This window comes from Bubalus kerabau, chromosome 11 (genome assembly GCF_029407905.1).
Source record: "Bubalus kerabau isolate K-KA32 ecotype Philippines breed swamp buffalo chromosome 11, PCC_UOA_SB_1v2, whole genome shotgun sequence".
NCBI lineage: Eukaryota > Metazoa > Chordata > Mammalia > Artiodactyla > Bovidae > Bubalus > Bubalus kerabau.
In genome coordinates, this window is record NC_073634.1 from 47,295,382 (window position 1) to 47,319,896 (window position 24,515).

At 52.3% G+C, this 24,515-nt stretch overlaps 1 protein-coding gene across 1 annotated transcript in view; it reads right to left on the reverse strand.

Moving 5' to 3' along the window:
* Positions 1–24,135, reverse strand: part of SH3RF3 (SH3 domain containing ring finger 3) — a 159,388-nt gene extending 135,253 nt beyond the window's left edge. Inside the window, exon 1 of the mRNA XM_055540234.1 lies at positions 22,544–24,135. Coding sequence (XP_055396209.1) covers positions 22,544–23,065 — 522 coding nt within the window. The 5' untranslated portion in view covers positions 23,066–24,135. The remainder of the gene's footprint in view (positions 1–22,543) is intronic.
* Positions 24,136–24,515: the final 380 nt, after the last annotated feature.

Here is a 24,515-nt window from a genome sequence, read left to right on the forward strand (position 1 = left end):
CTGCCTCAGGGGGAGAAGGAACCCCTGAGCAGGGGGGCTGGGTGGACACACTCTCGTAGGAAGGCTGAGTGATCCCGAGTGGAGCCTGGGTAGCAGCAGGGACAGCAAGACAGCAGGACACCAGCACCCCACCCCCACCCCTGTGCCTGAACTGGCCACACTCCCCATGTCCACCCTAATCAGGGGTCACTCTGATGAACAGGGTCTGGACCTGCTCTTCAGGAGATGGGAGAGAGAACCTGCTAAGGATGATTTGACCATAAGTCCCCTAGGACTCCCAAGCGAGTGACCACCTGGAGGGGGACGTGGACCTGCCCAGATACCATGTTCAGCCAGTAGCACCCTGGGTGGGACACAACATCGCATCCACCAGAGATCAGGCAGCCAGCACGCACGGGTTAACACAACCAAGCATTAACCCCATCCACGACTGCTGTGTATCTAGTTACAGATGAGAAATGGGGGACTGACGTGCTAAGGAGCCCATCCCCAGCCAGTGATGGGGGGTGGGGTCACTTGAGAGCTCAACCCCCAGGATGAGGCCTCAGAGATGAGACACTGACAGCCTGTGTCCTATGAGTTGCGTGACCTTGAACCAGTAACCTGCCCTTTCTGGGCCTTACCTCCACGTCTAAAACATGGAAAAACTATTCCTAACCTGGCAGAGCTTCTGTAAGGACCACATCTTCCAGGTAGGGACATGTTGGGGGGCGGGGGGGAGCATTTTCAGAATCAGAGCTTTCCCAGCCATTATGATGGTCTGTTTTGGGATCTGGGTTCAGGACACCAGCTGCTCAGGCAGGAGAGGCAGCCTGAGCGGGAGGAGCAGAGACTGAGTTGGGGGAGGAGGGTGTAGACAAACCTGGGCTGAGGTCAGCAGGAGAATGTCTGGAGAGAGAAGCTGGTAGGTGGGCACACAACCGCAGGGCAGCCACCCCCTGGGTCGGCCTCTTGCTGGGCTCCTGCCTCCTGCACCCCATGTTCAGCTGGGTCCCCAGGCGGGGGAACCTTCAACAAATGCCCACCACCTGATGGGTCTGAGTGGGTTTGTTTGTTGCAACCACAAGAGCCTTTAAAGAACCAGGACAAGCCAGCCTCTGTTTAACAGCCCTGGGGTTTTTTGGCCCCTCGATTTTCTTCCCACAAGGAACACTTCGAGGGTGGCAGGCAGGGTGGCTCAGCCAGAAGGGCTCTGGGCTGGAGGCTAAGAGCCCTGGGATGCCAGCTCGGGGACCAGGACTTGGGGAGGTCAGGGACCCGGGATGCTCATCTTTACCTGCTGCCTCGGGAGCTCCGAGTCTCTGGACCACTCTTCTCATATCATCCTCTTGCTCCCCGGCACCATGTCCAGAACCAGAGAGGGCAGTAGACCCTCACTCTCCCCAGAGCTGCGGTGGGACGTCACCTCCCTGCTCAGAGACGCCCCACAGCCCGGCTCTCCTGCCACCACCCCAGCCAACTCCAAGCTCGTCCAGTCTCAAAGGACACCAGCCCACTCTCCTTACAGATGTTCATTCTGGTTAAAACCACATGCACACACCCAGGATTTTCACCATCTAAAATAAAAAGCACATTTCTTTCCTCCAAAACCTCCATATACACATAAAAAGTCATTTTTCATACCTTATGCTGAGACGATAACCCTAAACCCAAAGTTCTCAGGACTTTCCATGAAGTCATCATTTAGCTCATTTATTAATTTATATTCATTTCACTGTAACACAATTATTTTGCTCATTTAACATTTTGTGCTGCCAGAGACACCTATGAAATCTAATAAGCAGCTTCCAGAACTACACAACACGCCAATTAAATATGTTAATTAGATTTAAGTGAGTGACACAAGATTTTTAACCAAGTGAATTCCAGGAGGGAGAGCGGGCCAAGCCACCGTCTGCTTCATTCAACTACCAGGGATCAATTTTGAAACAGCACATTTGAGGTCAAAGACTTAGGGCCCAAAAGTCAATGTGATATGGTTGTCCCCGTGTTACCAAGTCTAAGCTTGCTCTGCTCACCTCACAACAGGCTAATGAATCCCAGAGACGAGGCGTTGAGGCAAGGAAAACAACTTTATTGGAAAGCCAACTGACTGAGAAGATGGCAGGCTAGCGCCTCTTCTAAATAACCATCTTATGGGGTCTGAATGGCAGGTTCTTTTGTAAATCAGAGATGGAGATGGGGAAGGCAAGGAAGCAAAGTAAAAAGCCAATTAATCTTGCAAACATCTAGAATGGCAAGCCTCCAGCAGGGGATGTGTTCATTTCTTTCTTCCTGCGATCTACAGGTGCACAGCGTTCTGAACAAAAGGGCTTTAGTTTAACGCCAGCTCAGGGACCAGGACTCTGCGAAGTCAGGGACCCAGGATGCTTGTCTTCACCTGTTAGAGGGGCAGAGTCCTTTTAAGGAAGCCATTAGGTATGATTATAATAACAAGAGGAATGAAAAGCAAGTCAAAGAAACAGTTTTCAACATCGAGTCAGAATTGGCTTATTTTCTGCACCACCTGGGTACCCATGGGACTGGGTCCAACACCCTGAGGATATCTAACTCCAGCAGCTCAAGTCCTCTGTACAAAATGGTGCATGCAGCCTACTCTCATCCTCGGCAGACTAGAGGTCATCTCCAGGTGACTGAGAATACCTCAGACAGCATAAATGCTATGCAAATAGTTGCTGAGGCGGCAAATTCAAGTTTTGCTGTTTGAAACTTTCTGTAACTTTTTCAAATATTTTCAACTGTGGTTAGTGTAATAGGACAGATGGGGTTTAGATGTAGGAAGGGAAAGTGTTTTGGTTTTAGAACACGTGCTTATTTGTTTTGCTTATATCTTAACATTGAAACGTGCTTGAACAACTAGGAGAAAAGACTTGGGTTGTTAGGTCTGCTGGCTTCCCGAGTAACTTAGATGCTTTGGGAGATAGAAAGACCAATCAAATGAGGCTCCTGCTCCCTAGAAACTTCCAATTCAGGACAGAAATCTTATCTCAAAGGAGAAGGATGGATTAAACAAACAAGCTTACTAGATGGTGACCCACATGCCATCAGGCAGTCAGCCAAAATAAATCAGAAGAACTGCCTCGTCTAATAGGCTTTGATACTCCTTACATCAAAATCTACTGAAGGATCAAGTGGAACAACTCCTGTGATTTTCCTCTGAGCATTCCTAGCCTGAGTCACTTTGAGAGTTTTCAGGTTCCTTTAAAGATCAGGATCTCAGCGTGGTTGGGACACCCAGGCCGCCTGGCACCGGGTCCACCTTACACACCTCAGGACCCCTGTTTGCTCCAGATCACGGCTCCAGCCTGGTGGGGTCATGCCCCTACCCCTACTGCCATGAGAATCTGACAGCCACAGTTCCCAGGAAAACAGAATCTCCATGAGAAAGCACTTACGGTCCCCAGGGTCACAGGGCTCCAAAGTCCATCCTCAGACCCTCTTGGGAGCCACAGTCTCAAGGTAAGAAACCCCTGCCCCAAACCACTTCATGTCCATTGTTCCTGCCTGGTTGGTGACACCCATGGGTTCCACCACGAACACCTTTATAGAAGTGAAAGAAAGCCACTCGTCCCTTCCTGTGCACCAGCCCCAGGTGGCACTTAACCTGCCTGTCGAACAGCCCTGCCAAGGGGCCACCACTCCTGTTCTAACAGATGAGAAGAAAGGGGGTTGGGTGTGTCTCACTGGCCAGCAGGGCCCCATGCCCAAGTGACACAGTGCATTGCTTCAGATTTGGGAACAGTGAAAAGTAACCGCCCTCGGGTCACAGGGCTAGTGGGTGAAAAGCTGGGAGAAGCCTGACTGCCTAGCCCCGGGGCAGGGGTCCTCCTCAGCTCTTTGGTCTGCTCCTTGGTCATCTTCTCATCCTCCCTCCACTGCCTCAGGGGGCAGTCACAGCTCATCTAGAATCCAGAGCCTCCTCCATGTGTGGTCTTTGACCGGCCTCACCTGAGGACTATGTCCCCACCTCTACACACAGCAGTCCCTCTCCCCTAAACAGCGTCATCTCTGCTGAAAGCATCCAGCGATGCCCCAGCTCTTGTGAACTCAGGTTCAGGGCTGAGCCTGGCTTCTGCCCACATAACTGCCCTCTTTCCTGCCTCCGTGGCCCTTACACATTTACCCAGAAATCATGACAACTGTTGGTCTCCAGGACAGGCAGCGTCCTTCCAACTGGACAATCTCTCTCATCGCTATTCATCCATCATCTTTCAAAGCCCTCCATCCAGCCGTCTCTGAAATGACCTTTCAACTGACTGACTTCCTTCTCTGCACTTTTACATGTTTTGAATGTCTACAATTACCATTTAACTCAAGCTTTACAAAATAACAGGCTTCCCTGGTAGCTCAGATGGTAAAGAATCTGCCTGCAATATAGGAGACCTGGGTTTGATCTCTGGGTCCAGAAGATTCCCTGGAGAAAGGAATGGCTCTAACCACTCCAGTATTCTTGCCTGGAGAATCCCACAGACAGAAGAGCCTGGTGAACTAAAGTCCATGGGGTCACAGGGTCCGACACGACTGAGCAACTAACACTTTACAAAATGATTATGGTACAGACTGTTTTTCCCCCACCAGGCTGTATGTTCGGAGAAGGCAATGGCACCCCACTCCAGTACTCTTGCCTGGAAAATCCCATGGATGGAGGAGCCTGGTCGGCTGCAGTCCCTGGGGTCGCTAAGAGTCGGACACGACTGGGAGACTTCACTTTCACTTTTCACTTTCATGCATTGGAGAAGGAAATAGCAACCCATTCAAGTGTTCTTGCCTGGAGAATCCCAGGGACGGGGGAGCCTGGTGGGCTGCCATCTATGGGGTCGCACAGAGTCGGACACGACTGAAGCAACTTAGCAGCAGCAGCAGCAGTTATTATCCTTTGAATTCTCAGCACCTAGCACTGTGCCAAGAAAAGAGCAGGCATGAATGCAAGTTGACTCAGTGAATTCTCCCAGTATGTTAACCAAGAGGAGACAAGCCCCAGAGGGGCACCAAGAAAGTCTCATGGATATAAACAGAGGGTCAGGTGGACACCTGCTTGCTTGGCTCTTTGATGTGCTTCAATCTGAGTGATCCTGATAAGTGAAGTATCACCATAAAATGTTCAAAGGACTCTCAGGAAAAATAAATCAGCACTTATCCCATAAATAATTAAAATGCAAAACTAAAATGCATGTTAAAAACTAATCTGTTGGAATGACAGCTTGAAGTTGGTGAAAAATGAATTATTTTCTATTAAGGTCACAGTGTTAAAAACTACTCATTTAATTTTAAGTTCACCCACCTAGAAAAATCCCCTAGGGAAAGTAACTTTTCCTTTTACTGATTCTTTATCCTTAAAAATAAAGGTTCTGCTCAGAGCTTACTTTTTTTTTTTTGAAGATGTATTTTATTTATTTTGGCTGAGCTGGGTCTTTGTTATGGCTTTTCTCCAGCTGGGGTGAGCAGGGGCTACTCTTTGCTGTGGTTCACAGGCTTCTCCCTGAGGTGGCTTCTCTTGTTGCAGAGCATAGGCTCCAGGCAGGCAAGCTCAGTAGTTGTGGGATCTTCCCAAACCAGGGATTGAACACGTGCCCCCCCATTGCCAGGTGGATTTTTAACCACTGGACCATGAGGGAAGCACACAGCTGACTTTTACACCAAAGCAAAGACCTAAGATTTTGGATTTGCTGCTCTCTGAGCTGTTGTTAAGGGGGGGCTAAGATCTCACTTTGTTTGCTCAAACATGATTCGGTCATCTGTGACTCAAGACCCACCCCCCACCCCCGAGGACCTACTGGTGGTACAAATGGCCAGCTCCTCATCAACCATCCTGCGCAGAGGGTTCCAAGAGGAAGAAATGCTCTCCAAGCCCCCTGCCTTGGGGTCATTTCAATGGAAGTGGCTTTGACTGGGAAATGGACAAGTCAGCTCAAAGCCACTCAGAAAATGATCGAGTTTTACCACAAAGGAGGTAGCTATGGTTCAGTTCTCTGCACATTCGTGTACTTAATGGAACACAAAGTGAGATTTTCACAAACAAATCCACATGAAACACGAACAGGCCTTCCGTCTGTGAAAGAGATGCAGCCCTTCTCCCAGTCTGGAGTGAGTTAGGACCCCACAGGCCCCGAAGGACCGTCTGGGACACAGAGAAGGGGCTTGGAGGGCACCAAGGGGTGGGGCCTCCAGGCTGCATCACGGGACCAAACTCCCAGAGCAAGCGTTCCCGGACAACAGACGATGAGGAGGGACCAGCACAGCTGCTCTATGTCCAGATGAACTTACTGTCCCCCCTCAGGCAGGAGGGTCCTGATGCAGCTGTGTGCCCAGGCCCCCAGCGTCCTTCTGAGAAGGACAGAGAGAAGGAGCAGGGCTCAGGGCACGGAAGAGCTCATCGCCTCAGCCCACGAGAGGAACTGACAGCAGAGCTCACCATTCTGCTTGAAGACGACAAAACCCCTGAACTCTAAGCAGACTGCAGACAAGACACAGATATGGCGAGGAGACGAAAGGACAGTCGACCAGACAGACGCTGGCAACCAACAAAAACCTGGTGAGCTGCTTAAGTTCTGCAAATTATTCAGGAAAAGAAAAGTCAAAAAGCAAGCAGGGTGTCCATGAACTACGCCCACCCCCCCAGCCCCGCCTCCCCTCGCTAGGACCCACTCTGCTGCAGCCCCACCCAGGTCCAGCCATGCCCCCCTCCCCAGGCTCCTAGACTTGGCAAGTCGTCCTGTTCACCTGGGAGTCACTGAACCCTGAGCCCATTGCTTCCCCTGAACTGAGGAAAAGATTGTATGTCTCCGCCAGCTTGGAAATCTGCCTAGGGACTGACCCTGAGACCCTGGGGCTCCCCATCTCTGCCCCAAATAACTGCTGAATGAACGTCCCACTGCAGGATGGACCAACCCTCAGAAAATATGGCCCAGTGGCCACAGGAAAGGCAGGAAGAGCGGGACAGCAGGTGTGAGACACCTGGGGTCCCAGGGCTCTACAGGGACCCTACTTCCCCATGGCCACGGGACCACACACCATACCTCCTCCACCCTAAGGAAGCTTTTAAAGGCATAAGAACTGTACTTTTAATGACGTCTTTTGGCCAAAATGCCATCAGAACTGTAAGGGCTTCGGGCAGTAGAAAATGAAGGCTAAGTTCTGTGTCATTAGGGAAACAGGAGCGGATGTTTCTTTCACCTCAATTCATGTATTAGCATCCCTAAGTTAAGGACCCCAGGAAAATTAAAAGTCCAGGAAACAGTGATGTCCCCACCATGTTCAAGCACAAGGTGATTTATGCCAGGATCTGCTCTGCCCAGAGAAGCAGAACAGCAAGTGGACCTCTGAACAAGTTGGCACCCAGGGGATCACAGGCCTCCAAAGCTCCCTCCACTGCAGGGACCCCACTGCCACCACCACCATCACCTCCCTCACCATCATCAGCTCTATCACCTTCATGACCATTATCACCTCCATCACTTCCATCACCACTGTTACCTCCATCACCTTTGTCAGCCCCATCACCTCCAATCACCCCCATCAGCCCCATCACCTCCATCACCCCCATCACCCCCATCACCCCCATCACCTCCATCACTGCCATCACACCACTATCACTTTCACCTTCACATCAAGGGCAGGGGAGCCGTCCTGAAATTCTGGAATTCATGGGGAGGCGCTCTGAACTTAGCAAAAGCTGCTTCCCTCCTCCTGGTCACACACATACATCCCAGCCATGCTTAACTCTCCGATGGATATAGAATCATCCCATGGTTGGCTCTCACCCCAGTGAAGTCAAGCTCAGGTCATTAGATCTGGCAGGGCTGGTCCGTGCAAAAAGCTAGCCCTTCCCAGGACTCGCTGGCCCAGAGGCGTTGAGAAGCTGCCCTCAGTGGCTGAAGAAGAACCGCCCAGACTCTGTGGACCCTTCTGGGAGGTGAGGAAGCTGGAGGAGGGGAGCCCATCAGGGCGCAGTCATTTGTGTGCAAATACCATTCGCGCTGTGTCCTGACACCACATGGATTCCCCCAGGAAGGCAGAGACTCCCTCCCAAGAGGAAGGCTGACTACGCTGATGGCCTCTCACCAGGCGGCCCCGGGGGTCAAGACAGGCCCTTGCTCCTGGACTGGCAGGTCCACAGCCAGAGAGATGGATGCCCCTCCTCACTGGGGGATCTACATGTTTTCAAAAGGATCAACCCTCAACTCTCACATGCAAAGCCCACCAGGTGGCCTGGACTTAACCATACAACTTCAGCAGACTTAGTCTCATCACCCCCAGTGGCTGCAGCGGCAGCCTCCCTGCCCACCTTTGCATCAGGCGCACGGCACTGCCTCTGGACCCACACACCTGTGGGAGCAGCAACTGCTGGGAGGAGACGCTGCCTTGAATGACAGGGCAAGAGTGGGGCTCAGAGCCTGAACAAGCTAAACTCCCACGGTCACCAGCTGCCCAAGCCCAGCTTGGGAGTCAGCCCAGACCCGGGACTCCCAGGAAAAGGGGTCTGTGGGTGGCACAGGATAGGGACCCAGAGCATGAAGTAGGTCAGAGTGACTTATGTGAAGATCCTCGGTCACTATCACAGCCCCTGGGCTTTCATCCCAGTGGATGAGAACATGCTAGGCACATCACAGGAAACCCTACATTCACCAAAGACATGCCGGAACCCTCCAGGTCAGAGCTGCAGACCTTTTCCACAGGGAGCAAGCTGATGGAATGTATAATCCCTGTGCTATTTCAGGGAGAAATTGGCCTTTTTTACCTTTACTCGGAAATCTTCAAACAAAAGAATATTTAAACTGAAAGGAACTCACAGTGGATACTACCAAATCAGGAGCAACTGGTTGGTAACTTCCCATCGTCATGGAAAGTTACACAACCCCTCACATCACTTTTCTAAAAACATAAAAATTACAACTTTGTGTTCATACTCAGGGACACTGCCCAGAATCACCCGAAAGGCCCCAAACAAGCACCTCGGGTCACCTGCTCCCCTATGAGATCCTCACGTTGGATGGAGCACGGCAGTGTCAGCACCTGGCTTGGGAGCCACCAACAAGTTGGAAACACATACTCGCCCTTGGCCATGGTGAGACTTGTCGGACCTTCCACCCACAGCTCCAGAGTGTTACCAAGCCCAGCAACACCCTCAGTGGGTTCCATCTGCAAAAGGTGACTGCAAATTAGCTGTAGGAGCAGAGAGGACAGCTCAAAGCCAGCAATCACTAAAGTGACAGCAAAGAGGGGAGGCCCTGCTTTTGCCAACCTGGGGCATTTCATACAGAAGCACAGGAGCCCCCAGGGGCCCCCAGGGCATCCCTGACTCAGGGGACAGCTCAGGAACTGCCATGAGTGACCCCCAGTCACCAAGAAAAGCTAAATCAACCCAACACCCTTGGTGCAGTGAATGCAGTGAACAGAGACACTGAGAGTTAAGATAGTCTCGCAGTCTGGGGTGAGGGCGTGTCTATGTTGCATCAGTTACACACCTGGGCCTATGCACTGTTATATGTGCACTCTTACATGTGCACCCTTACACATGTGTCATCACATGTGCACCATTACACACGCACTCTTACACAGGCACCCTTGCTCATGCTCCATTACACGTGCACCATTACATGTGCACTTTTACACATGTGCCATTAAACGTCCACTCTTACACATGCACTGTTACATGTGTGCCATTATATCTGTGCCCTTACACATGCACCATTACACGTGTACTCTCACACGTGTGCTGTTACATGTATGCTCTTACACGTGCACCGTTACATGTGTGCTCTTACATGTGAGCCATTACACATGAACTCTTACACATGCACCTTCCATGTGTGTCTTTACACGTGCACCATTACATGTGCACTCTTACATGTACGCCCCCACACACGTCCTGTTACATGTGCGCCCTTACACATGTGTTACATGTGTACTCTTACATGTGTGGTACATTTGTACTCTTACATGTACACCATTACATATGCACTTATATGTGTGCTCTTACACGGGTGCCATTACACATGTACTCTTATACAGTGTGTGTTATATGTGCACTTTTACATGTGCACTGTTACATGGAAGCTATATTGAAGCTCAATGTTATAACTCAGAATTAAATCGCAGACCCAACACTCTGCTTGAAATAAATCCTAAGTAGCAAAAGATGTGTCATCAAAGCAGAGACACAACTTCAAATGCTACAATCGTTCACCTTGGTCAACAGGGTGTGGGGCTGCCAACCAACTATGAAGGACACCACGGGACACCCAGTCCCTGCCCAAGCCCACTCCAGCCAGAACCCAGGAACTGAGTTTCCAATGAAATGCTAACTCTTCATTAAATCATGGAAAAGGAGTACGTCAAGGCTATATATTGTCACCCTGCTTATTTAACTTAATATGCAGAGTACATCATGAGAAACACTGGGCTGGAAGACACACAAGCTGGAATCAAGATTGCCGGGAGAAATATCAATAACCTCAGATAACTCAACATTCAGAAAACTAAGATTATGGCATCTGGTCACGTCACTTCACGGCAAATAGATGGGGAAACAGTGGAAACAGTGGCTGACTTTATTTTGGGGGGCTCAAAAATCACTGCAGATGGTGACTGCAGCCATGAAATTAAAAGACACTTACTCCTTGAAAGGAAAGTTATGACCAACCTAGACAGCATATTCAAAAGCAGAGACATTACTTTGTCAACACAGGTCCATCTAGTCAAGGCTATGGTTTTTCCAGTAGTCACATATGGATGTGAGAGTTGGACTATAAAGAAAGCTGAGCGCCAAAGAACTGATGCTTTTGAACTGTGGTGTTGGAGAAGACTCTTGAGAGTCCCTTGGACTGTGAGGAGATCCAACCAGTCCATTCTAAAGGAGATCAGTCCTGGGTATTCATTGGAAGGACTGATGCTGAAGCTGAAACTCCAATACTTTAGCTACCTGATGCGAAGAGCTGACTCATTGGAAAAGACCCTGATGCTGGGAAATATTGAGGGCAGGAGGAGAAGGGGATGGCAGAGGATGAGATGGTTGGATAGCCTCACCGACTCAATGGACATGATTTTGGGTAAACTCTGGGAGTTGGTGATGGACAGGGAGGCGTGGCGTGCTGCAATTCATGGGGTCGCAAAAAGTTGGACATAACTGAGCAACTGAACTGAACTGAACTAAGTCCTCACAGCCTGATATATAAATCTGATAATACACAGTGCAAACTAGAAAAGGCAAAAATCTGAGTTTCAGGTCATAAACTTTCAAACAGTCCATTAACCCGGCTTTGCCCTGGACACCGCCCCAAGGGCAAGTCAGACCCAAACAACCCTGCCCTGCCTGGTGTCACTGAAAGGAGCTAGAGTGCCCCCCACCACCATCATCCTGAAGAAACTGCAGGTGACTGAGAAGGGAAACACCCCTCCCCCATGGTGCACCTGTCACCTCAGGAACCAACAGCCGGGCAGGTGACAGTTTCATAACCATTTACGTGTGGGACGCTGGCCCTCCTTCTACAAGAGCTGGACTTCACTCTGTCCAGGGGGTAGAACACCATGCCTGTCAGGACCCAGAGAAGAGTCCGCTGACAATGAAACTGGAGGAAGGGACCCAAGTGATCGACTAGGCAGGAAACCACCACACTTGGGGTTCAGAGGGGTCCTCGGGGCACCTTCCTGCTGCCCCCGCTGTCACCACACCAAATCCCCAGAGCCTGTGTCATTGGAAGATCCTGTCACCTTGACACTTCAGAGGGGCTCCTGGCGTGGTCCACAGACCCTCCAAATCACGTGGGCACAGGTCGCTGGAAATGTAGAAGCAGGAGACGCCAGCCCTCTATCACGGTGTCTGGAGCTCTGCCAGCAGCCCGGTGCCCCCAGGGGGCTCTGCAGCCATGTGTGGCCCTTGAACCATCGCTGAGGCGTGCTGGCTAGTGACAGACACAGCGGGCTTGGTGCCAGGCGTGGACCAGGGAGGCAAAGCACCCTGAGAATGTATTGTGCTGAGCAGCGCTCAGGTACACATTTGAGTCGAGTGGTTAAATAAAATACATTATTAAGACAATTTCATCTGTGGCTTTTTGACTTCTGTAATGTGGCTATAGAAAATTGTAGGTTTCACAGGTGGTCTCCATCCTAGACCTGCAGACAGCACTGCCTGGAGGATACAATCTAGAATTTGTGCCATCCGAAGGCTTTATCTGAACATGTGTAAATCTGGTAGCTTTTTGTGCATGTGTTTGAGCCGTGGAGGCACAGATGTCCAGGAGAAGATTCTGTATCTAGTCCGTTTCCATGGCCACCAGTGTGGAGCCCTGAGCAAGCACATCTGGCCCAATTTTAACACTCAGCTCGGGGGGCAGGCAGCCTCAGATGGACGGTAGAGGCTGCCATGTGAGAACACTGGACAGAAGGACACTTCTGGGGACCCAGGTTCACTAACTGCATTTCCATAATGTTGGTTTCACCGTGTGAATGCAGAGGCCTTCCAATTCAGGAAGACCCCACAGCCCCACCTCCCCAGCACAGGGCGGGTCATCATGTCACCCTGGCCTCTGAGGTGAGTGGCTGCCCCTGGCTCCGGCCCTGAGTGACAGCAGGCCACTCTCACCTACCCCTCAGGTAGGAAAGGAAGACTCTCTCCTCCCCATAGCCCTCCCTCCACATCTGCCCCTTCGGTTCCACCAGGAAATTCTCCCACCCACCTGCCTCTTTCACGACGTGGTAAAGACCGCAGGAAGTATCCTGGCATCTCCCCAGTTGGGCATCCTGGTGAGGTGAAAACGACGGGAAAGAATCGGAACCCAGCTCACACCTTGCCTTCCCGCCCTGTGGAGAGGGGCTCATAGCCTCAGCCCTCCACCTCAGCATGGCCCCAGAAAAGCCCAAGTTCCTACACTCCTCTGGGTCTGCATAGAGGGGGGCAACCACGGTGCCCAGATCGCTGAGTCGTCACAAGGACTGGTGGATTAATGAGTTGAATTTATTGCTTTTGTATGAAACTTTTTCCCAAAGAATTATTTATTAAGTGAATTAATGAGCAGAGCAGTGTCAGTCTCCTAAATAAAAGGGCCGAGGATGACCCTCTGTCTCCAGCTCCCCTGGAGCCTCCTGTCCAGCTGGTCAATGACCCTTACTGGCCCTGATCACCTCCCTCCAGGACCAAGTCTGCTCCATGCACCTTGGGGCCCCAGGCCTCCAAGCCCACACTCCTTCTCCACCTGGCCAGCCATCCAGGGGAGGGGATAGGGCTTCCAGAAATGTCCTCCCGACTCCTCCAACCTCCCCAGCCTCTGTGGTTCAGGCCAGCACTGCCCACAGCCAGCGTCTGCACCACCTGGGGACTTTGACAAGCCAATGCCGGGCTGCACCCAGATCGAATGCATCAAGACCTCAGGGCTGGGGCCACGCTGCAGCGTTTACAGGACTTCAATGTGTGGCCCAAGTCCAGGAGCACCAGGTTCATAAAGGACTATGGCTGCAATCCTTTCAAGGACACTTTCTTCCACAGAATAAAGACATCATCTATGAAATGCAAAGAGAACTCAGTAACTTTTTTTTAACCTAAATTAATCCATCTAGAGTATAAACACACACATCACAAAATATCTCCATTGCATCTGACATTTTTCAGCTGGCACCCCACTTGGTCTCTTGAAACACCCACACTCTGAGCTCCAGGGCGTCAGAGACCAAACCCTGGCCTCTGTGAGGCCACAGAGCCACATGGCTGCCTGGAGGAGCCTTGCAGCCCTCCCCCCCCGGGGACACTGGTGGGAGGCACAGAGCAGACATTTGGAGCAGTGACCTGGGCTCCCGTTTGTGTCTGTCGCTGCAGGAGGGGGCCCGCCTCCTGGCCTGTGAAGCGCTGCGGGAACCCCTGGGCTGAAGAGCAGATGACTGTCAACATGAATATTAATAGCAGCATAATTAACAACTGAGGTTGTCTGCCAGATGCTTGACTCTGATTAAAAGGAGTCCAGGAGCCAAGGCCCAGCGGGGCACACGGTTCTCTCAGCATTGGACAGAGAGGTCTGAATGGTCAGGTGGGTGACAGACAGGGCAGCGCTCAGCCCAGCCGCTGGGTCCACTCCCCCCACCCGCAGAGACCCAAGCCCCCACTCCACACACCCCCACCCTCCACTGCATAAATAAGGAAGGGACTGGGAGCCGAAGCTGGACTGTGCAGACGGGTCTCAGACCAGCGCTCACCTGGGCTCAGCCTGCTCCACGGAGAACAGAAATAGGACTTCTGTTTTGTGGTAGAGTAACCAATCAGAACTGTTCCACAAGCTGTAAATTCACCTAAAATAAACTTCTAAACTACCATGGCCGCTGTCACTACAAATATCTGAGACTCAGGAGGACACCAGCTGTCCTGTGAACAGCCACCCAACTGTCCAGAGGCAGCAGCTTCAGACTGGTTCGCATCCTGCCTCCCCCATCCCAGATGCAAGCTTTAGCCTGAGACACCATTCCTTGCACACTTTTAAACGCTGTGGTTTCTGCCTGACTAATGCCGTCTTTAATTATACATCATCGAGCACCTTGCTGGATCTAATGGGGTCTATTACTCATCAAAACGGCCCCATCAGCAACCACAGTCCCCAGAGCCAATTACTCAAGCCTCCCTCCATGCTTCACAAGTGCCCGCCTGCACCTGCCAACACCTGCACACACCTCAAGCCCCAGCCTCTCACTAACTGGCCCAGAAGACACGACCGCATGATGCCAGCTTTCTACTGGTCCCATGATGCCCAGTGACAACTGGCGGCTCTCAGGCAGCCACACGTCCAGGTCTTTCATGCCATGTGCTCTGCCCGGGCAGCACCCAGAAGGCCAGCGCTGCCCAAGCCCTGTGGCAGCTGGTAGCAGAGCCAGAGGGGCCTGCCAGAACTGGACATAGCGTGGGCACAGACAGGTCTTTCCTGTCACCACTGGACAGTTCAGTCCAGCTGGATGGGCTTTCTTAGCACACGACTCACTGTGAGGAAACTAAAGGTCACCAGAAGTCGCTAGTCCTCAAACTTTCATTCAAAGGGATGAAATGCCAACCAAATTAATAATGGTAAATGTGTAACATATAAAAATGATACATATATATTTATACTTCCTATATATTAGTATATGTGCATTTGTTGTTGTTCAGTCACTAAGTCATGTCCAACTCTTTGCAACCCCATGGACTGCAGCCCACCATGCTTCTCTGGCCTTCACTATTTTCCCTGAGTTTGCTCAAACTCATGTCCACTGAGTCACTGACACCATCCAACCATCTCATCCTCTGTCGCCCTCTTCTCCTGCCTTAAATCTTCCCCAGGATCAGGGTCTTTTCTAATGAGTCAGCTCTTCGCATCAGGTGGCTAAAGTATTGGGATTTCAGCTTCAGCATCAGTCCTTAGGATGGACTGGTTGGATCTCCTTGCAGTCCAAGGGACTCTCAAGAGTCTTTTCCAGTACCACATTTCAAAAGCATTAATGCTTCAATGCACAGCTTCTTCATGGTCCAACACTCACATCCGTACATGACAAGTGGAAAAATCATAGCTTTGACTATACAGAACTTTGTTGGCAAAATGATGTCTCTGCTTTTTAGTACATTGTCTAGGTTTGTCATAGCTTTTCTTCCAAGGAGTAAGCGTCTTTTATGTGTATGTATATACACAAATCCATTTACATATATTGAAATATATTTGTCGCTGAGTGAGAATGAACAGGTCAGGCTCTAATTCCAGACGATTTACCTAAACAACTGATGATTTACCTGTCATACTTGTAAGAGAAACTCAAGTTACTAAACCAAGTGCCTTAAGACCTAGAAGCAGAAAGATATAACTGGAAAGGTCACTCAGTGGACAATTAAGAAGTAAATCACTTTTGAAAGCACTGGGAACTGTGACAGTATGAGACCTCGTACGTTTGACCCTCTTGAATAATTGACGCTGCATCTTTCTCTGGCCCCTTTATGGGGCTATGTTTAGAATTCCATTTAGTGCAGCAAGATTTTCACTTAACGTGACTCAGATGTGTTGACCAAGCAGCAAATGAAAAATAACAATACACAAAGAGCATTTCTTTGCTGCCCAAGTATTGTAGCTTGTCCAGGGCTGGCTGGTGCAAATGGACTGCCTGCAGCATGCTGTCCATGCAGCAGCTCCCTGGGCTTGCTGGACTCCAGTCCTCCCATCAGAGCTGGAGTCCGGCTCGAAGGAACAGCAGCCTATGAGGAGACTCTGAATCATGCTGCTGCTTCACCTGCTCTTTTTAGTCCAGTTTTGTGTGGAGGGAGAAGGGAGCCACACCACAGTTTTTAAACCATTCACCACAGCCACCACCTCTCTGACACTCTCGCATTTCAAGGTGAATTAGAATTCCAACAGGACAGACGTCACACATGCATCAAGTACATCAGATTGGAAGATCTTCCAAGGAAGGCAAATCAGATACAAAGTGACCTTGGTCTCTTCAAGCACCATAAAGTTAGAGCATTTCCCCAACTGAATCCTGCTGATGTTTTATTCCAAAAATGTACCTCGAAAAAGAGTCTATTAACTGCAAAAATAAAGGTTAAATACAGACTGAAGTGAAATGCACACTTGAAACAACTCTATAGTTGAGACTCAATCTCATCCTGCTCCAGCGAGCCCACAGGCTCTTACGGGCTGGATGAGGGAACAATGGGGGTAAGCCTGTTCTGTAGAGGCAGGAGGTGTAGATGAGCCCCCACCACCACTTCCTGCACAGGTGGGAGGTATAGACGAGACCCCCGACTCCTCTCCCCCCATCCCACTACCCCCATCCTGCAGAGGAGGAAGCTGTGCCCCTTCCCTCTCAGCAGAGGCCCAAGCAGCAACTCAGCATCCAGCAGGGTTATTAAGCTGCCTTCCCTAAAACAGATGACATTTTGGGCTTTTTTTCAGTTCAATGAAGCTTGTAAGGATCAAGAACACTACCTCAATAACAGATAAAAGTTGGAGGCAATTTAAAGGTGAAACAGATTCAAGCCCTTAGATGCTCCTCAACATTCAGAGATTCAGTCATGAGAACTAGATTTGAACCGACTTTGAACCTAGAGGTATAACATGTATGAGACACACACACACACACACACACACACAACTTAGGACACCATATTCTGACTCCACTAGCAGTCAGGTGGACCCGGGGAGCACACCTCGGTGGTGATTTGCGGTTTCAAGATGTGTGTGGCTGATGGTACCCAGCCGACAGCCCCTGGGTTGTGTTGTTCCCCACCTGCATCACCCTTCACCCACTAATGCAGACAAGCTCTCCCCACCACTAATGAGAAGGCCCAGAAGAGTCAAGCCATCTGCCCAGGGATGAACACACCCATCCTTAGTGCCAGTCCTGGTTGTCCATCAAGTCCCCACCCACCCTCCTCACATGGCCCTCAGGAGCCCTGAAACCTGCCAATACCTGAGGTGGGGTGGTGGGGCGCAGCCCAGGGGGAGGTGGGCCTGGGTCCCAAACCCCGAGGAGCTGGGCTCCAGTCCTCAGGGATAGGGTGCGGGGGTGTGTGGTGGGGGTGGCCGAGTTGGGTCTGCTCCCTGACCTGAGCAGTGAACACCTGGCCTCTCACAGTGGCACAATGCCCCTGCATTTGCTTTGAGACCCCTGGTGTCATCCCAGGACAGTGACAGAACAGGGTGGACGAAGACACATCCCTGAGGACAGAATGGAGCCCTGGACAGACCCCAGATGCCCGGGCCTCCACACTTACAGCTGCCAGCAACCTGTCCCCAGAGCCACGGCCAACATGACACTCTCCCACCAGGACCCCCACCAGCACCTCACTTTGCACAGGCCCACCCATAGGGCCCAAAACACCTGCAGCTGTGGGCAGAGTGACCTCAGGACCCAACCGCCTGGTTTGGGACTACAGTCTCTAATTGATTAGGTCTATGATAGTGAGAGGTGGCTAATCAGGAAGCCAGTAGGCCGGTATATCCAGAGTTCACCTCCAAGGTCAGTTTTCATCTGCTAAGAAACAGCCTCGCTGAGCTGCAGTTGGAAAGTAAGGAGACACACTTACACCGCCTGACCCACCCACACACAGCAGGCACTCAATAATGGCCACGTGTCCCAGAAGAGCTGGTTCTGCACCCGAGGCCCTTCTAAAAACACGTCCCAAAGGACTTGGCACGACTCTTCCATCACAAAGGCTGGCATCTGCCCTGGAGACACAGTGACCGCGGTCACCACTGCCTGCCGTCCTGGGAGCAGCCCGGCTTTCATAACCCCTAAGTCCCTTCTCTGGAGCCCCTGTGACACCCTAGAAAAAGCCACAGCCTCCCACCCTTAGGACACAGTCATGTCCTAGCCCTAACCCTCCACAGGACAGCCAAGGTGTCCACCCCACAGAGAGCTGCACCTGACTGGCCACTGTCCAGGTAAACACTCATGCTGGGGAGGCTGGTGCTCATCAGGAGTCCACTGTCTGGATTCTCAAGCATGTTTATGCAAGCATGCTTATATACTTACATACAGATACAACTCTAATTAAATAGTATGTAAACCAAAGAAATCTAAGTGCAGAAGAAGTCACTTCTTGGAAAACCAAGGTGATGACTTAGGAAAGACTTATCAGAGAGAGATGGCTTTAAAACTGTCACTTGGCCGGAACAAAAACAGAACACATTCGGGGGAATTATTTAAAATCTGGAAGGTGCTCCACTCAGATTATTTTGAGTCTCTTAGTCCTCAGTCCATTTGAAAGAAACAAATAGGAAACCATAAATTGTGACTGTGGCTCAAACTAGAAAGGCAAGTTAGAACCCAGAGAACACTCTGAGTCTGCATCCAAAATATGGTGAATTATTGTATGTGTGTGTTTATAAGATATAATAGCAAATAGACATCTTTGGTATGGTTCATTTCGCTGCTCCCATTACTGGGTCGCTCCCATTACCCAGACCCCATCTGGAGATACTGCTGGCCAAGAGATACACAGGTTTTAAGTACCTTCGGGCAAACTAGTCAGACTCGAGCACTGTGTTTTCCATCAGCAAGAGCCTTAGCCAAACCCTCCATAGGCCTTTAACTGTGATAATGTCCTGCCTTTAACCACCACAAAGTTCTGGCCAAAACCTGCCTGGCGCCCCTCAGGAACCCTAATGTCAGCTCCATCGGGGACACGCCTACCTGGTCACCCAGGATGGTGCCTGCACAGTGCAGGTGTATGCCAGATACAAGCAAGGATTTTCTCAGAAAATCACTCAGAAAAAGACTGCAGTTGTCTGATATCTGTGCCCTACTCATTCACTTTAAAAAGTACTCTCTGAATTACCCAACTGGGAACCACAAAACCCTCTCAGAAAGACCAGTGGCCCTAAAAACCTCCATCAATGCATTTAGGGTGTTTGAGGGGTCACCTTGCAAAACTGTAAAACAGAAAGAAAAAAAAAAAAAAAAAGCTTAGGCTGAGAAACAGCAATTGCAGTGGCAGCGCATCCCATGGGCTAAGGCGACTCTGATGGCCATACAGGATGGTGGCATCTGCCAGCCTTGAGCAGTGGGCACCGAAACCGCGGTGTAAGAGCTCCAGGGCAGCAGATTTAACTCATTTCTAACACCTTGTCCCAGGCAGCACAGGTGAATGCAGAGCCCCGCCTACCAGGCTGGAGGGTCCCAGCACCTCCAGTGAAAGACGCAAGTGAGGGTTTGGAAAGTGTTTCCAGAACTGAATGGAGTTAAGTCCATTCCAGTATCTGCTGCTGCTAAGTCGCTTCAGTCATGTCCGACTCTGTGCTACCCCATAGACGGCAGCCCACCAGGCTCCCCCGCCCCTGGGATTCTCCAGGCAAGAATTCTGGAGTGGGTTGCCATTTCCTCCTCCAATGCATGAAAGTGAAAAGCGAAAGTGAAATCGCTCAGTCGTGTCCGACTCTTCGCGACCCCATGGACTGCAGCCCATCAGGCTCCTCCGTCCATGGGATTTTCCAGGCAAGAGTACTGGAGTGGGGTGCCATTGCCTTCTCCGATTCCAGTATCTACCTGTCACTAAATTAACAGACATCTAAGCAGATACCTGCTAATCCACCCACCTAATAAAACATCCACACTTCCCCACTGACCCAAAGGAAGGTTGGAGGAGCTTCTCGCTGGGAAATGGGACTGTCTTATATTTAGTCACCTACTACTAAGGCATACATAGTACCCACTGATGACAAGTGCCCATCTATGAAACAGCACACGGCAACACCCAGATCCAGATTTATTCCAGTGGACAGTCAAGTACCAGAGCCTACTTGGAAGTGAAGCTCAGCTTAAGGTTTTGCCTGCCACACTCACAGGGGCTGCTAACAGTCCTCTATGCAGGACATCTGGTTGCCCAAGACACCCGACAATTATTGAAAACCAGTGGCTAAAAGCCTAGATGATACTACAGTCCACACAGACGCTATTCTTTCTTTCCTCTCTGAAAAAGATCAAATGTAATATCAGATTTAATTCGGACCCTTCGTAAGACACAAGCTTAGTGTGTCTTAGGTGAGGGGGCCTTGAAAGAAAGGACGGAGCTCACACTTAGGTAAAACAGGAAAATGAAAAAGGGAAATGTGTTCCAGAGTCTGCTGGGTTCAGACAGACCTGGACGGAATCTGCTGCACGTATCCAGACAGAAAGTCAGTTAATCATCCCCAACTCCAGGCGACAAAAAATTAATTCTCTGGAACTAAGTGTCATCACTAAAAATTATAAGTTCAGCCCCTTCACAAATGTCTTTAAATGCTGCAAATGCCATGGATTCCAGGAGCAGCCTCAAGGCCTCCCACCCTCCTGATCAGACTCCATTCACAAAACGTCCTCACTAGAAGCATCATTCAAAAATCATTTCATTCTCTGAGCCAGAGGAGGTAACCCACTTGTTTCGTAAAAAAAGGGCCTTCAGTTATAATACCTTAGACAATAACAGCAAGGCGGGAAAGAAAAGTTTAAAAATCTGTAACAAGAACACTTATAACTGGATTTAATCACAATTAAAAACCAAATTAATTAACACAATCGGGCTTCCCTGGTGGCTCAGCAGTAAAGAATCTGCCTGCAATGCAGGAGACACAGGAGATGCCGGTTCCATCCCTGGGTCGGGAAGATCCCCTTGAGGAGGGTATGGCAACCCACTCCAGTATTCTTGCCTGGAGAATCCCATGGACAGAGGAGCCTGGTAGGCTACAGTCCCTGGGGTCGCAAAAAGTCAGACACGACTGAAACAACTGAGCAGGCGTGCAATAATATCATCAATTCCCCTTCAGCAGTGATCCCGTTTATAAATATTCCTTGACTATTCTTGACTTGAGAATGGTCATTCCCCCTGATTAATAGGAAAAACCCAGTTTGGCAAAGTCTGACTTTTAACTCCAAAGCTTAACTACCCAAGGACTTAAGTTCCTGACCTCAGAGACACTGCAGTGCTGAGCAATTCAGTGGAGACCTTCCCTCACTGCAGTACTTCAGATATAAGAAGGATTCATTAAATGGCTTCTGCACCACCAGACCTTTAAAAGGTCAAAAGCAGAGGGGTTATGGCTGTGCTTTCTAAAGTGAATATTTGCAACAGATCAACAATCCTTTTAAGCTTTTCCACATTTAAACAAAACATGAAACACAAGTACTTTCTCATCTCTCACTTAAACCAGCATCCTACAGGCTGGCGTCCCCCAGCCACAGAGCCCAAGGCGGCCGAGGTGTGAAATGACACACTCTGAGTAGCTCTTGAAACAAAACCGCCGGAACCCTCCAGATACGGTCTTTGAAACAGAAGCAGTTCACGCTATACAACGGAGCTGCACCAAAGGCAAAAGGAGAAAAACCCTCAAATAACAACCCAGTGGGGACACGGCAGGCCTGAGATCCCAGGACAGGACCAGGGCTGCCAGACAGGCCCGGTCCACCTATGGCTGAAGCAGACATTCCTGGGCTCCAGGTTGACTTCTTCCCTCCTGCTAAATGGGTTTACAGTGTGTGTTCTCGTAACCCAGGCGTGCACTGGCCTCTGCCAGACTCCCCCTTGCCAGACACCAGGCAGGAGCGCCCCCCGTCCCCCTCCCAGCAGCCAGGACCCAGGAAATCAGCAGGCACTAACTTCAGTCCAGGTGGGCAAGGGTGTACAGAGGGTTAGTCTGGGGTCCAGGAGAAGAAGACTATGTTCAGAGAGACCAAAGGCCCAGCAAAGTTACAGGTGGAGAAACAGGTCCAGTGCAGCAAGAGACTGGATGGGGACAGGGGCAGGGAGTCCTGGCCACACCAAGTGGGGGGGGGGGGCACTGACACAAATGCACAGGCCACATAACAAGTGCAGGTGGGCACAGGGATTCCAGAGGGAGAGGATGGACGTCAAGTCACAAGGAGAAGTTGGAAGAGGGTGGGATGGGAGCACAGTGATGCCCCAGAGTTGGCAAGAGGGACTCTGAGGGTTACACCTACGGAGTCGATGGAGGGAAGCCAGTCGAGAAACAAGCACAAGGTGAAGGCCATCGCAGAACACCTCTGGTCCCCTGCCCCTCCGCACTGCCCCCTGCCCCCAACACACTCACAACTCGGAGAAGCGCACACCCACCTTTGCTGGGGGCGCGCTCCTGCTGGTCGCCAGCTCGCGCAGGCTGGAGGTGGCGCCGATCGCCGCGGGGAGGAGGACTGGGGAGCCAGGGGAGCTGCCCCCGCCACCCGCAAGCGCCGAGGCCGCCCCCGAAGCGGGACTGGGGCCCGGGCCAGGACGCGCGGGCGGACTGCTGCCGGGGCTGGCGCCGGCGCGGGGCCGCTGGCGGATGCCGTCCAGCAGGCGCACCAGCAGGATGTTGGCGGGCAGCTCGTCCACGCCGCAGCCCACCAGGATGCGGCACTCGGGGCAGCGCAGCTCGCGACGCGAGCTCACGATGCTCTCCAGGCAGCGGCGGCAAAAGGTGTGCTGGCAGGGCAGCACCTTGGCCGTCGTGTCCAGGCGTTCCAGGCACACGGAGCACTCCAGCAGGTCCAGCAGCGACGACTCGTCCATGTCCCCGCCCAGCCTGTCGCCGTCGTCTTCTCTCTGCGCCGCGGCGGCCGCCCGGGATGCGCACAGCCTGGGCGCTCCGAGCAGCATGGGGGCGGCGCCGGCGGCGACCGCGCGCACCTCTAGGTCCCGGGGCCGTTGCGGGTGCCGCCGAGGGCAGTGGGCGCCAGGGTCGCGCCTGGACTACCGCTTGGGGACCGGGCTACACAGCGACTTCCTTCCCTGAGGCTGGCAGAGCCAAGGGGTGCCAATCGGCCTGCGCGGCCGGGACCGGAGCTCCGAGTCCCGCAAGCCCCCTCCGGACCGCCGAGCCCACCCAGTGCTTCGGAGCGCAGCGCCCGCAGATGCGGACTACACCTGTCCCTCCTCTGCGAGTCCGGCCGGCACGGGTTCCAGCGGCGCCGCCGGGCGGGCAAGACACCCGGCGGCTCTGAGCTCTCAGCCGCCAGTCCGATCCCGGGGGAGGCGGGGGCGCGGCGTGCGCGCTCCCCCGCACCGCCTCGGTGCGCCCTGGGCCTCCCCGCGAGCCGCTGCCCAGCGGGTGCAGCCAGACCCCTCCTCGTCCTCGGCCGCGAGCACGTGCGCGGGGAGCGCGCGGAGGTCACGGTCACTGCGGGGCGCCGGGAAGGGGCAGCCGCGCCCTGGACCTGCCCCGCCTGGGCGCAGGCTGGACACCAGTCCTGTTCTTAAGGCGCCTTCAGCGCCCCCAGGAACTCCAGGGCGCTCCCCAGCGCAGGCCCGGGCCTGTCCCCTCTGGCGACAGAGCCTCCTGCGCTCTCCGTGAGCCTCTGAGCGGGATGTTTCCGCCTGACGCTGCAGCGAAGGAAAGTTTGGGCGGCGCTATCCCGACCGCCTCCTTGGGCAGCGCCGGCCAGCAGCCTGGGGACGCAGCCAGCACCCGGGCATCCTCCTCGACGACGGCCGGTCCCCTGCCCGGCGGCGCGCGGAAGTGACAGCCCCAGAGCAGGGTGGGCGCGCGGGGCGCCGGGCGAGGCGGAGGGGGGAGGACGCTGCGGTCCTCCCGGCGACGCGGGTCCGAGACTGCGCCGCTGCCCGCCGGACCCCAGTCTTTCGCGGGCCGCCTTGGGAACGCGCTCGATCCCTCCTCCGGAGGCGCAGACGAGGGGAGTCGCGGTCTCCTTCCCGGCGCCCGCCTTCGGGCGCGTCAGAGCGACGCAAGAGCGCACGGAGGCCCGGGGGCCGCGGGGCCGCGGCCGGTGGCGCAGATTCCCTGCCGAGCGCTGCCCCCTCGTGGCCGCTCTGGGCCCCGCCGAGGCCGACACAGCCTGGTCCAGGGCTGGCCCGCGAACCTGCACAGCCCAGGACTGGGCTACGGAAGAAAGGCGCGAGGGCCTGACTGCTGGTCAGGCTGTCTTGAGGTTTGTGAAGCTATGTGTGGCTTTTTTGACTTTTCAGGGAGAAAATAATATCTGTTGAGGCCTCAATGCCAAAAATGTTCATCTTTTTATTTAATCCTCTAAACGGCCCTATGAGATAACTATTTTAACCTCATTTTTGCATGCAAGGAAAATGAAGCTTA